At 46.5% G+C, this 21,711-nt stretch overlaps 1 protein-coding gene across 2 annotated transcripts in view; it reads right to left on the bottom strand.

Moving 5' to 3' along the window:
* Positions 1-7,090: 7,090 nt before the first annotated feature.
* Positions 7,091-21,711, bottom strand: part of SLC39A14 (solute carrier family 39 member 14) — a 47,178-nt gene continuing 32,557 nt past the window's right edge. The window contains exons 3-9 of one of the 2 annotated variants that reach the window (XM_022562849.2): positions 20,497-20,683; positions 17,276-17,445; positions 14,820-14,942; positions 14,149-14,337; positions 13,823-14,030; positions 12,292-12,476; positions 7,091-10,281 (exon numbers count right to left, since the gene is read on the bottom strand). In XM_022562849.2, the coding sequence (XP_022418557.2) occupies positions 10,135-10,281; positions 12,292-12,476; positions 13,823-14,030; positions 14,149-14,337; positions 14,820-14,942; positions 17,276-17,445; positions 20,497-20,683 (1,209 nt within the window). In that variant the 3' untranslated portion in view covers positions 7,091-10,134. Of the gene's footprint in view, positions 10,282-12,291; positions 12,477-13,822; positions 14,031-14,148; positions 14,338-14,819; positions 14,943-17,275; positions 17,446-19,493; positions 19,664-20,496; positions 20,684-21,711 lie in introns of both variants that reach the window. The other variant, XM_022562848.2, reaches the window with a different exon arrangement.

Raw genomic sequence — 21,711 nt, forward strand, 5'->3', positions numbered from 1 at the left:
CCCTTCCCAGACAATTTTTTTTTTAATGAATAAGGCTTAAATGCACTGGCGGTGGTGGTAATGTTTTTAGTCATCACATCAATAGCTCCTGGCAACAACTGGAGGGTTCTATTTCACTCAGCTTGTACACGTATCCACCTGGCCTGGGTCAGCTGCATTTTCATTTAATTGATGAACTTGGTTCTCTTTCCTTTTACTTTCTGCATTGGTCAGAATTGACTACTTAAACTATCAAGATTCATGCTAAATTGGCAATTCTACTAATTTCTTCAAATCTAGGTTTCCATGTTACAGGGCTTGTGAGACTCGGTATATTTCCTTATGGCACTCCCTAAGCACTTCATAAACCTTAATTAATGACTAACTCTTCTGAGAAATAATTACGAATGCTTTTAATTTAACAAAAGCACAGGGAATCCTAGTTTCCACTGTTGTACAAAAGTAACCTGGCTTCAGTTTCTACGTGTATGAAGCCATTAAATATTAAACTTCTGTGTTAAATGCAGAGAACTGCAGAATATTTTTAAAACTGCAATAAAATAGCAAAAGGTATTTTATAGTGTATAATCTCTAATTTTATATGAAAAAGCACTACATAAATGTTTTTATTAGTAATACGTATTGTATGGACATTGTATACTATATTTTACTCATATCTTCCTATGAGTGCATTTAATTTTGATTAAATTACCTCAGAATGGACTCGTCCCACCACAGTTGAGGTCTAAAAAAAATTAGCGACTCCATATTAAAAAAATATTTTTTTTTGCAATTGGAAAAACATGGCCTAAAGCAACATTCTACCAATCATAGCCTGATATCAAATTTCTAATCTCTTTAGACTTTTTTTGTTTTGTTTTGGCTTTGCTGTGCGGCTTATGGGATCTCAGTTCCCTGACCAGAGATTGAACCCGGGCCCTCAGCAGTGAAAGCGTGGAGTCCTAACCACTGGGCGGCCAGGGAATTCCCCCCTTTAGACTCTTGTAAGTAAAAAATGCGAATGAAAGTTTTGCTGACTGGTAAATATATATTTACAGGTTGATATTCAGGCCATTTGGGGGGTAATATGCAAACCTCTTAACAGTGTGTTATCCCTTGGTCTTCCTGGGGGAACACAATACTGTAACTGTGACAAGGATTGGGGAGCCCCAAAGCTGCCATCACCCCCTATTACTTTTGTTTAAAGCCTTACGAAGTAGGAGAGAAAATGGTGGCAGTCATTACTGGCTACATAATGCAGTACAGTCTAAGAGAATAGAATTTAATACCTCTCTCATACCTGGGCTCCAGCATTCCACAGGTAAGATGCCATAGGTAAACGTCACAGGCATTCATCAAGTTGCTTGGGCCACAAATTTAGAGTTGGGGGCCAGGCAGAGAGGGAGGCTCAATCCCTCACACACCATATCCTGTAAACCTACTCCCCCTACAGTCCATTTTTCATACAACAGATCTTTCTCAACTTAAGTCTGATTTTGATCATTCCTCTGCTTAAAACCCGCAAGTGTCTCCTTTTTTCCTGAAAGTGGTCTACTTCTTAGTAGACTTCTGTCTACTTCTTTGAACTCAGCTCAAACCTCTTCCCTTACATCCACTACAATTCAGACATAGTGGCCTTGTTTATGCTGTATATACTGCAATTTATACAAATAACCTCAAACAGACCAAGCTCATTTCTGTCCCACAGCTCTTGCATTTGCTGTACCACAGGGTTTCAAATCATTCCCTCCCCATCCGGGTCCCAACTATAAATGAAATAAAGGTTTTGAGGATATTTTTAAGTGCTTTGGGGTATGTGTGAGAAATGTGTAGGAAAGCATATATTTTTCAGTTTCTCAAAGGAATCCAGACAATAAAATGTTAATGACCACTGGTGTAGAGTTTTAATTTATAAAGCACTTTCTTATACATTTACTTCTCATTACGTTTATGCAGGTAGATAGTATAGAAATGATCTTTTCTACCTCGTAGATAGACATTGAGGTGGGAAGAGGTTAAACATATCAGAGTTCACACAGCCAGTCAGCGATGGAATTGACACAAATCCATTCTTTTGGACTCAAAATCCTGTGCCCTTTTGGCTGAAGACCAAGACAGAGTCCATTCTTGCTTATCTTCATTTGCTTCAAAAACATCAAAGTTAAACACTTTTCTAAGGGCTTTCTTATTTAAACTAGCTTATAAGCCTGCATTAAAATTTTCAATGAAAAAAATTTTATCATCAGCTAGATCAAGGCAGTTTTCAAGCAAAAATTTAATGTATGAACAAAGGAATGCAAGAGTTTTCTATTAAGCTAAGTAGAGCATAACTGGGGAAATAGCTTTGCAGGAATAAATTTAACACACCTTAAAACCGAATGAAAATAATGTTGAGATCTCTAATGTTTAGATTTTACCTACCCTTCTAGTTAACATACACAACTGAACCATCTATCCTGAAAAATCAATTTAATCTAATTTTTTTAAAAGTTAGTTTTCCCAGAAAAGAAAAATCTAAATTTAATCTCTTTCTCCTGCTCATGCAGTTTTCAACAGAAATGGGATAGGGGGGAATCTATATTATTTGGAGAATTACCACAAAATATTTAAACCATGTGAATTTGGCAGCAAAGATATTTCGTCTCAAGGGCCATGCCTGTGTAATGACCTATATGGGAAAAGAATCTAAAAAAGAATGGATATATGTACCGCTGATTCACTTTGCTGTACAGCAGAAACGAACCCAACATTGTAAATCGACTATACGCCAATAAAAGAAAAAGGGGAGGGCATGCCTGTAGGATACAACCAGACACCAGCTTCAAAAGAGCTTGCTTCACTAACCTTGAGAACTTAAAGGGAACGTGTCACTTGAAAGAATTTCCTATTCTGGGAGGATACAGTAGATCAAAGAGACTTTTTTCCTTCCTTATGAGCATCTATAATTAAAGACCTAATCCTCTATTTTAAAGAAGAAAAAAATGTGTCCTTTATTGAATTAGTTGTTTTCTTTTCCTTAAAACCCACGAGGTTAACGTCATGTTTTGGAAGGAATTTCCTTTTAACCGGTCTGGGTGTCATTCTTAGATTTTGGTGCGTATAAAAATGTTAGCCTAGCAGCGTGTCTGCCTGGCATCTTGGGACCTGCCACCTTCCCTGGACAATGTAAAGCCCAGCACCCAATCCCCACCGCCTGCAGAGGCCCAGCTTCACGCACAGCAAGGGCAGCAGAAAGAAGGACAGCCTGGAAGGGAGAAGCATGAATCCATCCACTTACAGGGTGTGTCCACAGCTAGGTGCAGGCAGCGATAACCATGGTACCAGGATTTCTACAATGAGGACCAGTTCAAGTTCCACTATGGGGTTCGAGGGCCTCCCCTGGGCAGCTGCAGTGCCCATAGGTGTGGCAGTGGACACCGATGGAGACATTTTCAAGGCAGTCTATGAAAACCATTGGGTCAGCATCTTTTCTGCTGAGGGCAAGTTCAAGACCAAGATTGGAGCTGGTTGCCTCACAGGCCCCAAGGGAGTAGCCATAGAAGTGAATGGACATATCATTGTGTTTGAGAAGTTGCTGCAGCTTTAACTTCTGGCCCAGTGGCAAGCTGGTTGGCCATTTGGGGGGCCATGAGGCCACTGACCAACACTTTGCAGGGCCCCATCTTGTGAACAAGAATGAGATTGTAGCAATAGATTTCCATAACCATTCCATGAAGGTGGACGGGGCTGGCAGAGTTCCTCTTCAGGTCTGGCTCCCACAGGAGGGCAACGGGCAGTTCAACGCCCCCACGGGAGTAGCTGTGGATTCCAGCAGCAGCATCCTTGTGGCTGACCAGGGCAGCGTGGCACCCAGGCGTTGCATGGCTCTGGGTCCCTCCTGTCCTCATATCAAGTCTGCAGAGCCATCGTAGCACCCATGGAGCCTGGCACTGACCTCCGATGCCCTCGTCGTGGTGGCGGCCTATGCTGGTGTCAACGAAAATAATCAATTAACAATCTATAATAGGAATAGAAGAGTTCTTTTGAGCCAAACTGAGGACTACAGCTTCAAGAGAGCATCTCAGATAACTCTGAGGAACTGCTCCAGAGAAGCATGGTTTTCAGCAGTTTTATATGTTGTCAGAACAAAGAACATTAAACAAGTCAGGGATACATTCCTTCAAGGTTAAAAAAAAGATCAGCACTACACAGCGAGTCAGTGTGACCTTGGCATCAGGGAAAGGAGTCTTATCATTGAAAGAGTATCAGCATTGGCATCCCGGGAAGGGAGACATCTAATCTTTACTTTTAACATGGACATTCTTTACTTTAGGCCAATGTACCCTTTTCTTAATAATTAAAGCGGATGAGGCCTATGCTACACCCGTAGCTGCATGGAGGCCCGGCCTAGCTCACGCAGGGATGTAACTAGGGGTGACTGGACAAGAGGCTCTGGCCAGAATCTGGCAACCCTGAACGTGGGTTGTGGGCATGGGTGCCCTGGTGCCTTCCTCTTCCCCATCTCCCAACCCCAGGGTTGCTCTTTATTTACTCGTTTCTCACTTTTACTTTTTTTTTTTTTTTTTGCGGTACGCGGGGCCTCTCACTGTTGTGGCCTCTCCCGTTGCGGAGCACAGTCTCCGGACGCACAGGCTCAGCGGCCATGGCTCACGGGCCTAGCCGCTCCGCGGCATGTGGGATCTTCCCGGACCGGGGCACGAACCCGCATCCCCTGCATCGGCAGGCGGGCTCTCAACCACTGCGCCACCAGGGAAGCCCTCGTTTTTTGCTTTTAACTGGGTGGGCCTAGACTGTGGTCTCAATGATGTCTGCAAAGCTTCCCCCTAACCTTTTTACACACCTCCCCCGTCCCCTCAATCTGCTCCCCATTCCCCCAGCCTGGGGCGGAACAGCCTCGTACTCCAGGGCAAAAGGCCCTCTGATGGTCTGTTTGCCACCCTTCACACAAAGACAGCAATACCCCATCTCTCTTATGAAATGAGTTCACACAAAAAGCCAAATGTAGGACGACGTGTATTTTAAGAGCACATTTCACATTTAGAATTACCTCATCAAAAAATTTCTTTCCAGGGGCCTCTGCTAGGAATTTCCTGATAGTTTTCTATTACATATGTGTATTTATGACAACCTGTGGATTATTGCCTAAGTTCATTCTTAGGCAACCTCAATAGAGAAGCAAACCACAGATGGAGAAAAAAAAAAAAAGAAATCCAGAGCCTCATGGAAGAAAGAACTACTTCTTGGCTTCTGATTTCCAGAATTAGAACACTTTTAGGTTATTCCTTAATTATAACTGATGCCACTGTTTCGGGATCCCATCCACTGCTAGGGTCAAAGATTGCTGTTATACAGAAAGGGTAGTCTAACTCCCTTCCTTCATTTAAAATAAACCTTGAAGAAACATCTGGCAAGAATTGTGATGTTGAAAAGAAAAATATTTTTTTGGCTGACAGATCTAAACACACTTAGCTGTGAGATGATAAGGACCTATGGATCTTTTCCAACCACCATTTAAAAAAATATTTAAATGGAATATAATTCAGTTTATTTCAGGAGGATGAAAAGGATTCACTTCTGCTGGGATTCAAACCTATCATCCTTGAGAAGTCCACATGTATCTCACTAGATCATTAAGAGGACAAGTATCTTTAAAATAGATGAGCATTTTGTTTTCCCACAAATCAAAAACCCTGTGTCCACATTTGGTGTCTTCATTATTTCTCGAAATGGATTTTGCTCAAATCAGATCTCAGCATCACTGAATGGTAAAGAAGAGTGTGCAGAAGCAACATGATAGGAGAAGGGCATTCACCTTCTACCAAAAATGTCCTGAATGGCTTAGCTGGTTAGCAGTATCACAAAGAGATGGCTGAGATCAAAGTTTTAATCTTCTTAGTGACCTGTTTACCCTGCTTAGCTCTATTCTATCCTGGCCACAAATTCACCTCTCAAATTTCTGTTTCTAAATAAAGAAGGACCAGGAAACAAGGCATTAGCAAAACCAGCACCAAAGACAGGAAAACACAACAGGAACTGCTGTCAGTGGAAAAGGAGCCCTTCCATCAACACAGAACTTGCAGGCATTTCATTTCGTCTTTTCATTCATTCTTTCTGTGTGGCAGGTGCTGGTATCCCAGAAAGAAACCAGGCATATAGCCTCTACCCAGAAGGAACTCAGTTTATAAAGAACGAGAGAGATTACAGTGCAAGTCCAGTAACTGAGGTGTGAACAGGGAGGCACTAATCCCAGCCTGGGTAGGCTCTCCAGTGGTGGCACAAGCCGAAGGACAGAGTGACTATCATTTTGAACAGCTGTAGCAGACATTAGTCCAATATAGTAGCTACTTAATGAAATTTAAAATACCAACAGGAGCCACTTAATATATTATTCTTGAGTTTTAAAAAAATGGGAGGACTGAGCAACAGGCATTTGGGAATCTCTAATGTATGTATTAATGAGATGGCATCAATTCTTTTACCCCACTGCTCGTTTTTGTGGTCGAAGATAAACAACAGATCCCTGGCCCTTTGAATGAATTGGAATAAGAACAGGTTTAGAATTTTATTTTAAGTCTCAGGACAGAACGTTTCCCTGTAAGACATACAGGAGATGTGGTTTAAATGAACCAAGTGTACTCTCCAAGTTTCAAATCATGGATTTATACAAGTGAAAACAGTGTGACAGAAAGCTCTTCTTAGGAAACACCACAGTTCTTCCATCACTGATGAAGTCATGGGCCCCATTAAAAGATAAGTTAATCATTTAAAGTGAGTATGTTATGCTATCTGAGGTTCCTTCTAAAACCCCTCTCCAAATGTAAGCTGGACCAGTAAAATGAAGCTTTATAAGTTAGCAAGACACCACCCCCATCTTGTGTTCAACAGTCTTCATTACACCCACGTTATTGCCAAAGATGACACTTGCGATTCAACAGTTACAGAATATAGCTTTATTTATAGAATCTTACAAATAAAAACATTTACAGTCCACATAACTTAAATTAGTTTTTTCTAATTTATCCTCGTAACACCTGAGTTATTTAAAAAAATACTGTGATGGAACTGCAGAACTGTAAAAGGAAATATGAATAATAAAAATCTAACCTCTCTCTTTTGCAAAAATCAGACAACTTTTCGTTTTTGTTTTTGTTTTTTTTTGCGGTACGCAGGCCTCTCACTGTTGTGGCCTCTCCCGTTGCGGAGCACAGGCTCCGGACGCGCCGGCTCAGCGGCCATGGCTCACGGGCCCAGCCGCTCCGCGGCACGCAGGATCCTCCCGGTCCGGGGCACGAACCGGCGCCCCCTGCATCGGCAGGCGGACTCTCAACCACTGCACCACCAGGGAAGCCCAACTTTTCGTTTTTTAAGCAGATTTCCAACATATTACCATATTACCATCTCCACATTACCACGTGGAAGAGGACTTACTAAAAACAGGTCTTAGGATACTCGAACAGAGAAGCCTTCTTTTTAAAACCCAGGGTGAAGGACCAATGAAGGAAAGACCTAAGTTGACACTAGACACAAAAAACCTTTGGGCAAGGACAGAAGGCAACCTGCAAGCCAGGGTGAGGGTGAGAAGCAGCAGAACCCCTGCTCCTGGGTCACTGCTCCTTCACGTGACACATACTTTCCTTGTTATCCTTAATGGGAGCCGGTCCACGCAGGGAAAGCGAGGGTGAAGATGCTAATGCCAGAGGTGAAAAAGGTCCTCAGAACTCGATACTCCTCAGACTTCTAATATGTACAAATGCTTAAAACAGCAAATCCAACACTTCAAAAAGAAATGGCCACATTTTCAATTGAGGAAAATCTGTTGCCAATGGCAACACACAATCAGTTGCACGATTTCAGTGTCTCCACCCCTGAGCTCAAACTAGGACTGGCCTCCGGACCAATTAGTTTGAAGGGAATTTCCCTTTGAGGCAGCTGTCTGTGAAAGGAAAGTTAGTTCTTAATACAGGTGTGCATGAGAAGGGAAGGCACCCTGCTACTTCGTATTTCAGTTTTTAATTTGCTCAAGGTTACATTTTTGAGCTCTTCTCCTAAAACTAGAAACCCACTAATTCTTACTTAGGATTCTACTCCAAGAATAACAGTATTTGTAAGGAATGACAGATCTACAGGGGATGCTAAAATTATAAATTTAATACATCCATGTGAATTAAGGGAAGCAAAATCTTCTGAAATCCTAAGGTTTGAGTTATTTCCTGCTAGCTCCTGAAAGCAGTTTGAGGGAAATCAAACAGAAAAGACAAAGAATCCTTTTAAAACAGTAACAATGACAATAATAATGACAATATAAAAAGTTAGATCCCAACATTCAAGGAATTGGTTCTTTGGTAAAAACTGGACCATAATCCTACCAGGAGTCTGTCCTGATAGTTCATCTAGAATCGTGAGAACTGAGTTTTCCTCCTTCTTCTGCCCATTCTCAAATCTATCAAAGTCAATAGGCAAGATGAGAAAAACTTATAAAGCATCACCAGCGGTTTTCCCACTCATGTTCTTCTCAAGAATAGTCCTGGTTTGACGGATGTTTCCCAAGGGGTGGGGGGAGGCGGGGAGGGGAAAAAAGCCATAGTAGATGCTGTTTTTAACTACCATAGAATGGAAAGTTTTCCTGTCAGAACGGAAAAACTAACGGGTGGTGGTGACGGACCAGGACTCGTCAGCCACATGCACAAGTCGGTTTGCGAACACAGCCCCTGGGCTGCGACTGTGGGCACCACTGAGGAAGGCTTCTGGAGAGGTCGGCTCCCCAGAGTGGCTAAAGAATCTCACATTATCAATATGATAATAATAAAGCAATTCACCTAGTGAACCTGGAGATTAGCTCCCCGTGAAGCCAGAGCTCTGAGGAGAGGGCTCCACAGGGCCGGTGGCTGGCCTACGGTCTCACACACAAGTCTATCAATCCGTTTTTCTGAAGAGAGTTAGAGCAATTCCTGTTCAGTTCAATACAGGATTCGCCCTTGCTTGTTTGGGGTGAGGGAGAAAGGGGGAACCCCAGACGGTGCAGCAGAACCCATGGGTCCTCTATTCTGCAAACCCCAGGGATGCCCCCATCCAAGCTCTGGATCTTCCATCTCAGAGTTCTATCACTGTTACTTATGGAATCAGTAAACCCTAAATGTTGCCTGCACTGATTCCGTTTCTGATTACCCTTGTCAAGAAGACCACAAGCTGCACTCCAATTCTGTAAGTCGGCTTGCCACCTGTCAGCACAACTGTTGACCAGGGAGGTAAATCTGTGCAGTCTGCCCTCTGACACGGGCACCGTCAATGTGCTTAGAATGTGCTTCCAGGGAGTCTCCCAGGGGATGGGGGTGGGAATCACAGCAAAGCCAACGGACTTCAGACAGGTCTCTCTTCTCTGCCCTCCAATCTGCCAGTGTTCATCCAAAAGGAGGGGAGGTTCAGGCAACAGAACCTACCTGCTGGCTCACCTGGACGGCCACGAAACACCAGGTGCAGAACCGGTGCCAAGCATCCCAGTGGGAACAGGTAACCATCCTGACAAGACACACCCCCCCATCTCAGGGTGATCCTTGCCTCTCCCTCCCGCCCTTCTCATCTGTTTCCAGCTTTTAGTTCTCTTTGAAAGAATAGGCAACTGAACAGATTTTGAAAAAATAAGAGGGATTCCTGTCTTCTATACCTTTTCTGTAAAAATAGGCGGATTCGCTTAAAAATGGGTCACCTTGAGGCCGAGGAAACACATTTAGATTTATGGGCCCCAAACTATAGATTGACGTCCTGATATTTCTAACCAAGTTGTGAGCCCTGGCTATCTTTTTGCATTGTTGGGCAAAGGATTCAAAAGGTCTCAGTGCTGGTTGGAAGAGAAAGAGGCCAGGGCAACCAGAGAAAAAAGTTAGTCTTGTCTTTTAAGCTGCATTCAGTTCCAGAATCACTCTGAGAAAGAAGAGGAAAGGGGGAGAGGCACTACCTAGAGGCTGGTTACCAGGGCAGCTTATTCCTAGGATACAGCATTTTAAAAACAGCTAACATTTGAATGCAGGAATACAGTCTCCATGTCACAGTTTTTAATAGAACTGCCTCTTCCGAGGTGCTTCCTGGATGAGGAGTCCTCGGGCCAGGGATCAGCGGCCAAGGGCCCGACTGCCAATCCCGCCGGCTCCTGGCAGGGCCCTACCCGATCTGGATCTGTCCCGAATACATAGTGAGGACCAGCATGATACTGAAACCAGTCAAGAGGCCCAGGTTCTGGATGACAAAGGGGACCAAGACACTGCCGTTCCTTTCATCCTCTTGGCAGACCTCGTTCATCTCAGGGAACTGGGGAAGAAGAAAAAAAGCACGAGAGCTGCAGTTCCTTTCTTAACCTTTAAGTGCAGGACAGTTCAGTCATATGTATATTACCTAACAATTATTACAACACTTACTATTATTATATTTTTGCATTATAAGGCCACCACAATCATTAGTATAAATATATGATTATAATAGTTATAATTAAGATATATAATATACGATTGGTTTACAAAGAAAATCAACAGCAGTAACTTCTAGAACTTAAACGTTAGAGCCTTTCTCCAAGGTGGTTACCACTACTTTACAGCTATGGAAGTGAAACAAAGTACGACACATGCATGTAACCCTGGATGTGTTTAGATGCGGACTAAAAAGAAGCACTTTGCTAAAAATTACTGTGATCTTTAAAAACACATCAAAAGGTCTTTTTGCTATCAGAATGTTGTCACTTGTTTGGGAAACTCAGCAACCACGTAAGGGGCCAGAGAACGGAACTAAGCATTGCCGTGACTCAAGGCCTCTTGCTGCTGGCCGGCAAGGCAGGCGACAAAAATACCCTAACCCCAGGGAGGGCCACCCACCGGAGGAGAGAATCTAAGATGTTTCCATGGGCTGAGGATGGACCATGGTGGTCAGTGCTCTCATTATCTCATCAAAAATACTACTTTCCGGGACTGCTCTGCTGGCGCAGTGGTTAAGACTCCGTGCTCCCAATGCAGGGGGCCCAGGTTCGTTCCCTGGTCAGGGAACTAGATCCCACATGTCACAACTAAGGAGCCCGCCTGCTGCAACTAAGACCCAGCATGACCAAATAAGTATTAAACAAAAACAAAAGACTGCTTTCCGAGGATATGGAAAATAATTCATGCAAACCTGCCAAAGAACCGTCATGCCAACAAGGAAGGAAATCAACCTTGTTAGTTATAAAGATGCAACAAATCAGGTATTAAACTAGCAAACGCAAAACTACTTAAACGGTTATACCAAACGTTACCAGGTACGATGTACACTTTCAGACACTGCTAATGATGTAAATTAAAGAAGGGTAAGCTTTTTAGAAAGCAATTTGGCGATACATATTAAAACCTCAAACCACGCATCCCTTCTGAACCAGCAATTCTTGTTCTGGAGAAGGTAAATCCCCTCACCAAATACTACTGCTAATGAGAAAAGGATGCTTTTAAAGAGTATGCAACATGAAAAATGTCTAGGATGTATTAAGTAAAAAAAAAAAAAAAAAAGCAGGATATAAAATTGTGTACTCCATGTGATTAGAGTTATTTAAAAACAAACACAATGCACTGAGATGAAAAAGAAACAAACCCAAGTGTTGTTATTTTGGGGGAGAATAATTATGGGTAATTTCCTCTCCCTTCCTTCCCTCCCTTCCCCATTCTTTATCTATAAGTCTCTATTCTGTAATACTTAAAGTAAGGACCCCGGAGTTGAGATACATCATTTTCTTTAATGACATATGCTAAAGGAACATAGGCCTTTCATCCTTTAAAATCTAATGTCCCCTTAAAAGGCATTGAACAGTACACTTTTATTTACAAATCGTGTGGCATGTGACTTGATTCCTCAATAAAGTTATTATTGGTGGCGCAGCGGTTAAGAATCTGCCTGCCAATGCAGCGGACACAGGTTCGATCCCTGGTCCGGGAAGATCCACATGCCACGGAGCAACTAAGCCCATGTGCCACAACCTCTGAGCCTGAGCTCTAGAGCCCACGAGCCACAACTACTGAGCCCACACACTCTAGGGCCCGCGTGCCTAGAGCCCGTGCTCCACAAGAGAAGCCACTGCAACGAGAAGCCCGCGCACTGCAACAAAGAGTGGCCCCCACTCGCCGCAGCTAGAGAAAGCCCGCGCACAGCAACGAAGACCCAATGCAGCCAAAAATAAATAAATAAATAAATAAAATTTAAAAACAAAAAAAGTAACTAATGCCCCTTAGCTGTCCTCCCAATCCAACGAATTTCATAACCCGATCCAGTTTTGCCTACAAGGCATTAAAACTATGGAAGACTTACCATATCAGCCAGAGAAATATACAAGAACATTCCTCCAGCCAGGGCAAAGATCCAGTTGGCAGAGAAGTGGCTGCCAGCTAAGATGCCGAAGGCCAGGCCCACGTAACAGCAGCAGGCAGAGAGGAAGTTGAAGAAGAGAGCCTGCTGGATACTCATGCCGGCATTGAGCAGGATGACAAAGTCTCCTATGGTGGGGACAACAAGAGGGGAGGGTGTGGACAGAAGATTCATACTAGGTCGTGGGACACACAGCTTGATGAGGACATGCTTAAACGCTGGATGGAGTGTGGGTGAAAATCAAGATGGCCCCAGACTGGAGATCACGGTGACAAGACTAGGGCCCCCTTCACCACCACGCCGAGGAGCTGTCTCCATCTGTGAGGCTGGGAGTGTACAACCAGCCTAGAGGCTGAAAACAATGCACAGGATTTTCAAAAGAGAAAACCATCTAGCAATGGCTTCATTTCTCTCTTTTTTTTCTTTTTTTTTGTTTTTGCAGTCCGCGGGCCTCTCACTGTTGTGACCTCTCCCGTTGCGGAGCACAGGCTCCGGATGCGCAGGCTCAGCGTCCATGGCTCACAGGCCCAGCTGCTCCGTGGCATGTGGGATCTTCCCGGACCGGGGCACGAACCCGTGTCCCCTGCATCGGCAGGCGGACTCTCAACCACTGCGCCACCGGGGAAGCCCTCATTTCTCTTTTGATTGATGGTGAAACAGAAGGAGCTTCCTTCCGCAAAACTGCAATGAATGGTATTTTTCGAAAACAAAATTGAGACTGAGAGAAATAGTAACTTGCCCAGTCACAAGCCAATAAATGGCAAAGCCAGGACATGGCCTTGAGTGTCTGAGCCTTCAAAAAGTCTAGGCTTTTTACACTCTCCCTCTGATAAAACCAAGGACCTTCCAGCCCCTGGTTCATCTATTTCTTCTACCCACCAGACTCCTAACATATATCTCAGCCTTTGGAAGATTAATAGGATGTAAGAGATAACCTATATTGAGCACTTAGAATAGCGTATGGCACGCAGTAAGTCCTTTTCACTATTTTTTCCTTTTGCTTTTTACGATGAATCAATGAGGTAGGTACCAGTATTAAGCCCAGTGTAGAGGTGAGGAAACAGCCACAGGTTATGGGACTATGGGGAAACAACCATCCCAGTAAAAAATGCCATCATTTCCAATGTTCGATCTTCTTTCTTTCTTTCTTCCTTCCTTCCTCCCTCCCTCCCTCTCTCTCTCTCTCTCTCTCTCTTTCTTTCGCCATGCTGTGCAGCATGCGGGATCTTAGCTCCCTAACCAGGGATCGAACCCGTGCCCCCTGCAGTGGAAGCGTGGAATCTTAACCATTAGAAAGCCAGGGAAGTCCCGTCCAATGATCAATTTTCAATTATTAACTCAGCTGTTGAGAATTAGTAGTTTGATTTCACATAGCATAGAAAATGTGTTAATTAATCACAATGTGTGTTCTGAAGTGGGGGGAGGAGTCGGCACAAGCGGAAGGGGCTGGGGGGCGGGGTGTGAGCACACTTACCTAGCTCGTGTGGGAACTCCTCGCAGAGGATGGCCACCGAGGTGCTGATGCCTTGGAAGACAGACACGGTGAAGGAGGCACCAATAGCCAGGCCATCGATGAAATTATGGAGGCCGTCGCTCAGGGTGATCATCCAGGCCAGTGTGCCGATGTCAGAGTAGTGGACACCTTTCAGCCAGTAGCAGGCGCTCTGGGAAGCCTGCAGGTCCTGCAAGAAAGCCCCCCTGTCAAAGGGTGGACGACGGACCTTCAAGGTAGGCCCGAGTCATCAAGGCCATTACCACTTAAGGGCCCCTGCCCTGCCCAGCAGTGGATGGCCCACTGACCTGGACAGAGAGGGAGCCCACGATGACCTTCTCGTCCATCACAGGGGCCTTCCCATCCAGCTCGCCACTGCAGCGCTGAGAAATCATGTGGTCCAGATCCCCGTTCTGCAGCTTCTCTGTCACCCCCTCCTCCTGGTCCTTCTGGGAAGGGAGCGTCTCAGAGGCATAATGGCTGTGTCCGTGATGATGCTGGAGGGACCACAGGGAGGGGTCGGGTCAGTGCAACACTCACCAAAACCACCCACCCGGCAGGAGCTCCAATCACCGGGAAGACCTCACTCCCACCATCCAAGAAAACACAAGCAGGCAATAGGATAGAAACCTAGGGCAAGGTGTTGGAGAAAGCTGAATCGAAGGGCATGTGGTACTGCCATGGGACGGATCTCAGAGGAGTGACCTCAGGGCCAACACTCATCCCTGCCAGGAGGCACAGCAAAGAACATTTACAGCTGCTCCTCGCAATGCCTAATGATTCGCCCTCACCCACTGCTAATACCCTCCTGAGGTGAAGTGAGATATCTACTCATGAAATAGTTTGTGGGTTTGAATCCATGGCGGGAGGATCCAGGTAAGCTCACTGGATTGGCACTGAGGTAACACCACTACCGGACACAGTTTTGAGATGGATGCTCTCCCTAGAGGCGCTTCTTTTACCAACGATTAGGCCTCACCTCATTTTTCTGCTTAAGAAGCATCTTCAAGACCTTCTCTGTGAAAAAGAAGAGATAAAAGCCCCCAAACACCACTGCAGACTTGGAGACATAATAATCTTCCAGAGGGTTGAAACCAAAAGCCTGTGGATCCAAGAAAACAAAATGAGTTTAAGAATATAGAAAATCTTCACTGGTCCCCTCTCATCTCTTTAACCACTTGACTCTAGGAAAAGAAGAGACCGGGACAACTCTGCCATGTACTCAATCCCTTTCCAGCAAAAATCTAACCCTTGATGTTTCCCTAATGTCACATCACCAGACCCGCTGGGTTCTCTCTAGCTTATTTTCTGATGCAAAAGACAGATCGTCTTTAGAATTTTACTCTCAGGAAGAACAGCCTTGGATGTGGCTTTCTCCTTTTAATGAGGACTCTGTCTTCACTTCTCCTGGAGCTTTGCTACAAGGACAGACTCTGCCGGCAGATTCCATCTTTAAGGAGGAGACACTCGTGTTTGTTTTCATCGTTATATAGCGTTCCTGGCTGATCTGCCTGTAAACACACAGGGAGATGGTACAGTTATACTTTCTAAAATGGGAAATCCTTTCTCCAGTTAAATAGTAAGAATTGCGGCATCTTCCTGACCGCAGACCTCCCAGTGACCACAAAGCCAAGAAAGCAGACTGTGTGACTGCACGTGTCAATTTTGGGGGTTTTGTCTTGGTTTCTGGAAACTTCACTTATTATGGCCAAAAGAAAGAAGGAAAAAAAAAAAGAATCTATTGGGAAGCAGATAGGAGTAGAAATCAGGAGAATTCCATTCTCAGTTATGCTCCTGACTTGTGCGGGGGGGCCTTGGGAAAGTGTCTGCTGACCTGCTCCTAAGTTTTCTGATAGGAAATGGGCCTCTCGAATAAACACCAGCCTTCTCGTGAATAGGTCCCAGATAAAACACCAGCCTTCTCGTGAATAGGTCCCAGATAAAAGACCACCAGTACCAGGAACTCCGGGCTGCTTAAAAGCTAAGTGTTTGTCTTTTCTATTTTAAAGGGACGAAATGCAATCTCTTAGTGTAGTTTTCTAAGAGACATTAAAGGTCAAGTTCTAGAATAGAAATTACTCATTCCGGCCAACTTTCCAGGAGAGTCCAATCATCTTACGGAAAAGTGGGGTGGAAAGAGGCAACTAACAGTTCTCCACAAAAAGCACTAAGATACGAGCTCTTGTGCAGGTCAGATTCTGTATCTGTTAAATGGGTACAACATTCCTTGTTTCCTACACATCGTGATCTAAGGATCAACTCAGAAAACACAAAACCGCATCTTGGAAAACAAAGTGCTCTAAGGAGCCCGGGGCGTCATCTTTCTGCTTCACCTCTGGCTCATCCAGGCCCGTCAGACTACCCACAGTGTAGCGCCTCAGGATTCCTGCCGTCAGCAGGTCTACGCAGAGACCACACGGGATGAGAAACTCCTCCAAGGCCCTGCTAAGCCTTACAGACACTGGGCTCCTCCTCTCTCATGAAGGGTTTCCTGGTTAGCCCAGGCGAAGGGGCAAAGGTGCCATCAACATGTGTGAGGCCAGACTGGTGGGTTCTCTCCAGCTTATTTTCTTTCTTTTCTTCTTCTTCTTTTTTTTTATTTTGCCAACAGCAAAACTTTACTGTGCACCTATTATATAAAGGCCCTTCCATGGATTAGGAGCTCATCATTTAATCCTCATACCTCTCTAGCTTATTTTCTGATGCAAAAGACAGGTTGTCGGGCTTCCCTGGTGGCGCGGTGGTTGAGAGTCCGCCTGCCGATGCAGGGGACACGGGTTTGTGCCCCGGTCCGGGAAGATCCCACATGCCGCGGAGCGGCTGGGCCCGTGAGCCATGGCCGCTGAGCCTGTGCCTCCGGAGCCTGTGCTCCGCAACGGGAGAGGCCACAACAGTGAGAGGCCCACGTACCAAAAAAAAAAAAAAAAAAAAAAAAAAGACAGGTTGTCTTTAGAATTTAATGTCCTACTGAGGAGAAGTGAGCTTTTCACTGAGACCTACGGATTCTGTTTTTGGTGCCAAGAGCTCCAAATTGGGAGCCATAACGTGACCTAACTACACTACCTCTGTTCACCCAACAGATAGCGAGCACCAGGTGTTTAGGAAACATTAACTCACGTGACCCTCACGGCATCACCCTGAGGTCCGCCCTTTTTATTCTTCCCGTTTTACGTTATGAGGAAACGGAAGGACAGAGAGGTCAGGTGACTTGCCCAAGGGCACAGAACTTGTGGGCGGTGGAGCTGGGATTTGAACCAGCTCTCAAAGCCTTCTCTAAGCTGCCTCTCCTCGCTCGTGCCTACATCCTAGCTTCACTTTCCAAAAGGAGAGGACCTCCTCTCTAGGCCTTCTGTGGAGATGGAGGGCCCGCCCACTGTGTCCCGCCATCCCCCAGGAGGCGGCGTGCTCCTGTGCAAGGGCCCTGGCTTGCCATACCTCGGGGATGAGCTGGAAGAGGGCGTTGGAGAAGAGGGTTCCAATCGCCAGAGCTATGAAGTAGAGCAGCAGCCTCTTGTAAAAAGTCTTCTTCATGAAGGGCACCACGCTGGCCCCCATCAGGGAGCAGAGGGAGATGACGGTCACACAGAGGAGACCGTACCCCCAGACTGCCGGGGAGGGGGAGCCAGCCCCACCCAGGACAGGGACAAGGGCGAACGCCCCACGGCACAGCAGCCACCATTCAGGGAGAGAGGTGGAGAGGGCGGGAGGTGGAGTGGGAGGGGGTTTTGGTGGATATTAACAAAGGAGGCAAAACAAGAAAAATCAGAGAGACAAGCAGGGAGGGAGAGAGAAACAGAACATTTGTTAGTGATTCAAGTCCAATGAAATTTCCTTCAATCGGCTCAGGAGAAACGGGGAGGAACTCGCGGTGGCCTTGGAACCCTGGGCCTCTCGCCCCTGCTGCCTGGTGGCTGCTGAGTCCCACCTGCTAGCTGCTGTGCCTGGCAGGGCAGGCCCTGCCTTGGCCTGTAGCCGAGGTGTGCTCAGGCCTAGCCAGGGGCTGCCCAGCAGACTTTGGACTCGAGAGCTCTAGGGAACAGGAAACCAGAGCAAGAGGAAGAGACCGACAGATCGTTGGACTGCCGTGTTGGCACGTCTGACCCTCGCTATGCAGGCACATGGGACACTCCCCACACCTGGTCTGCTCTGTGCAGGGCAGAAGGGACGGACAAGTAAGGCCCGACGGCCACAAAATCCATTCTCTTAACATCTCAGGTTTTGTTTTTTTCCTATGACCTTGTTTTGTTTTTTGTTTTTGTTTTCGGTTACGCCCCGAAACTTGCAGGATCTCAGTTCCCCGACCAGGGACTGAACCTGGGCCATGGCACAGGAAACCCGGAATCCTAACCACTAGGCCACCAGGGAACTCCCTCAGGTATTGCATTGTTTGTTTGTTTCCATTTGCTTTGAGAGGGCTGCAGTGTAGAGAACAGAGTTCCAAGATCACCCCGTCAAAAAATATTTCCTCTACCATTTCCCAGTGTCACACACTCCGGGCAGGACAAAAGTGAGCCAGGATGAGGCCTCCCCTGTGAGCCCAGGGGCGGAGTATGTACCATTATTGTATTCCCATTCAACAGGCAACACAGCATTTCATTTCCAATCTTGAAAAAAAATTAATAAATTTAATTTCTGGAGCCGAAAAAAAAGTAGCCCAAGATGAGGCCTGCCCTGAGAAGTGCTTGCTAGATTCATGTGGAATTCTGACATACCATCAAGATGGTTCACCTTAAACCAGATTTCTCTCCTCATCATGAAGAGGGAACAGGCAAGGCAAGGATGGGCATCCCGTAGAGTCTTTTGATTGGAAAGGCCAGGCAGCTGCCTATGGAAGGCGGCCATCAGCATTCCCAAAGAAGGTCCACACATCACCCATCGCCCCACTGCACGTCCCTGCCTGAGATGACAGGTGGGCAGACTGTCACCTTGGGTCTTATTTTTTTTAGCTCCTCAGCGGTTACAATTAAAGGACAAAATCAACAAACATTTCAGAACAGTCAAGTAAGGGTGCCAGGAAGTCAGTCCTATCAGGAAAAAGTCAAGATGCAAGGTGTGAAGGACGGTGGGTCCCTTTCCTTTATTTGGTAATTTTGATTTCACTTTTTTCATTAAATAGTCTTGATTCTATGTTTGGCCCTCTATACTGTGGATTAGGGCCTGCTTAAAAAAAAAAGGATCACGTACTTTTTAGGTCAATACAACTTTTCAGTCTGTAACCTCTTTCCTTCCACCTCATTCCAGGTGGATCATCTCTTAGTGGCCACACCTGAGTACGGCCAGGTCCTCTACTTAGAACAGAGGGGGTCTGGAGGACCAAGGGCAGGGACAGCCACCACCGGCTGCTTTCCTTTCCAGCCCTGCCGACAGGGCTTAGGAAAGGCACTGACTGGGGAAGGAGGCTGATAGGTCCCCAGCATGGGGGACAAGTGCTGAGAGCCTTGCATCTGACATCCCCTGAAGAGGCCAGAGGCAAACCTGGGTGCCCCAGGAGTGAGAGGAGGCCCTTGAGATCCAGAGGCAGAAGTCATTTGCATCCCTTGACATGAGGAAGAAGTTAATGTTTCAGGTGGCGGCTATCAGGTGCCTTGGAGCACAGGGTCGGGGCGGGGACGCCCCAGGGAGACAGGACGCGCACGTTTCTTTTCTACTGCACCTCTGGGATGAGCTGGAAGAGCGCGTTAGAGAGCAGCGTTCCAATGGACAGGGCGATGAAGTAAGTGAGCACACGGCTGAAAAACGCTTTCTCCGTGCACGGCAGGACGAGGACTCCCAGGAGAGAGGCCAGGTTAATCAGTGAGACACTGAGGAAACCAAAGCCCCACACTGTGGAGGAACAAGAACAGACGAGGGCCTCCATTACTGAGGGTGGAGGTACTCTTGCTGCCGGGGGGCAGCCCGTTCTGAACTCAGCGGCAATCGGGGCAGACAGAGATCTGCCAACCCATCAGTAAATGCTTGTTGAGTCCACCTCTTGCTGGGTGCTGTGGAGAAGCCTAAAAATATACACCAAAGCTGCTATCCGAAAGCAGCTTACCTTTCAGATGGAGGGGCAGATGAAAGGCTATAGACCACAGGAGTTAAATAACGACAGCAGGAAACGACGTGGGGTGTGACACAGGTGGCACATGCTAGGTACCAAGTGCCAGGCTGCTCACACCAGCACGACAGGATTGCAGAAGGTCGATCCAGGCCCAAGGGAGCCGTGTGCACACACAGGCCACGGTGAACCACTGCGGCTGGAGCAGGGGTACCAGGCAGGGGAGGGGGAGGAGGATGAAGTGGGTGAAGTGGGCCGAGGGCAGACTGTGAAAGGCCTTAAATGCTAAACTCAAAAATCAAGGTGTTGGCCCCCTGGTAGTTTAATGAAAACCAAAACGGAAAAGTGACCAAAAAGAGCACCTCGAGGCTGGTCCAAAAGCCCCACGACGGAACGCTCACCAGCCACGCTGCCCGGCCTGGCAATGTGCTGGACCAGTCTTGGGAGTACACGAGATACCAGTATAGTCACTACTCCCGCCCTTATCATCGCCCCTCCCGACGATGATAAGAGGATGATAACCGGTCAAACATTCAGCGGGCAGCTCTATCTGATCAGCCCAGCGGTCCTCATGCAGACAAGCACGGACACCAGGCCCTGCCTTCCCGTGCTGGCTCACCTTCAACTGAGCTGGGCCTCCCCTCTTCTGTCTGCTCGTTCTCCTCATTCTCCTGGTTCTCGGAGGAGCAGGCCCGGGAATCCAGCTGCTGGAGGATGGTGGGGCAGAACTCCTGGAACTCACGCCCCCCAATCCGCAACTGGTCGCTGAGGTTGTGGGCAGCAAAGAGGTCTCCAGAACTGAAGCACTGAAACCAAGTGGGAGGGGCAGAAAGCCTCTTAGGACCCAAAGTCACACCTTGCCCCTGATGAGACTTCCAAGACGGAAAATAGAAGATGCAACTGTTCAAATTTCACGGAACCTGCAGACTAATGTCCAAGGATGAGAGCAAAGTCGTCCCTAAACTTGAAAGACTGATAAGTAATCTTAGAGATCAGCCGCCCATACATACCTTCCACTCACCCATCTGTAAATGGCTACCTAGAAGTTCTGGGAACAACCGAATTCCAATCATTATGACCAGGGTGTGGCTTCTGGGAAACATGCCTCTATGTGCATACCTGAAGATACAGCTTCTCCCAGATACCAAATCTGGCCACATTACAACAGCCCAGGGAGCTATGACAGTAAAATGCAGATTTCACATACTTCTCCAGAGCTACTGAGCACAGGTGTCTAAGAGGAACAGTAGTCTCCTGGACCATATACAGTAATGTCCCCAGACTGCAGGATGTGTTGGCAGAGATTGGGAAAGGAAGCGGGGGGGAAATCTGAAGACTCAGGGTCTGCCATGGAGCAAGTGTGGGCTGCCCAGTGGGCATGAGCTCTGAGTTCCCTTGGGAAGCATCAGGTTAAGTGGTTCTCACACACCGTTCCCATGAAACACTGCCATTCTACTTCTAATTAAACAGTTACACGTCAGTCTTTCGCTGAGTTTGGTTTTACGTGGCTCTGTCTCCGAGGGAAACAGCCCTCTGGGAGTGCCGACGAGTGAGGGTTTCTGGGCCTGGTACTTCCATGGGGTCCAGTGGTTAAGACTTCGCTTTCCAATGCAGGGGGTGCGGGTTCAATCCCTGGTCAGGGAGGCTGGGATCCCACATGCCTCGCGGCCAGAAAACCAAAAAACAAAACTGAAGCAATACTGTTAACAAATTCAATAAAGACTTTAAAAATGGTCCACATCAAAAAAATCTTAAAAAAATGCTGGGGGCTGGACTCAGTGACCCCAAGATCCTGCTGCTGAGCCGGAAGGCCTCTGGGGTCAGGCTGCATGAG

Source organism: Delphinapterus leucas, chromosome 6 (assembly GCF_059928025.1).
Source record: "Delphinapterus leucas isolate spDelLeu-1000000601 "Yukka" chromosome 6, BTC_Dleu_Yukka2, whole genome shotgun sequence".
Taxonomy (NCBI): domain Eukaryota; kingdom Metazoa; phylum Chordata; class Mammalia; order Artiodactyla; family Monodontidae; genus Delphinapterus; species Delphinapterus leucas.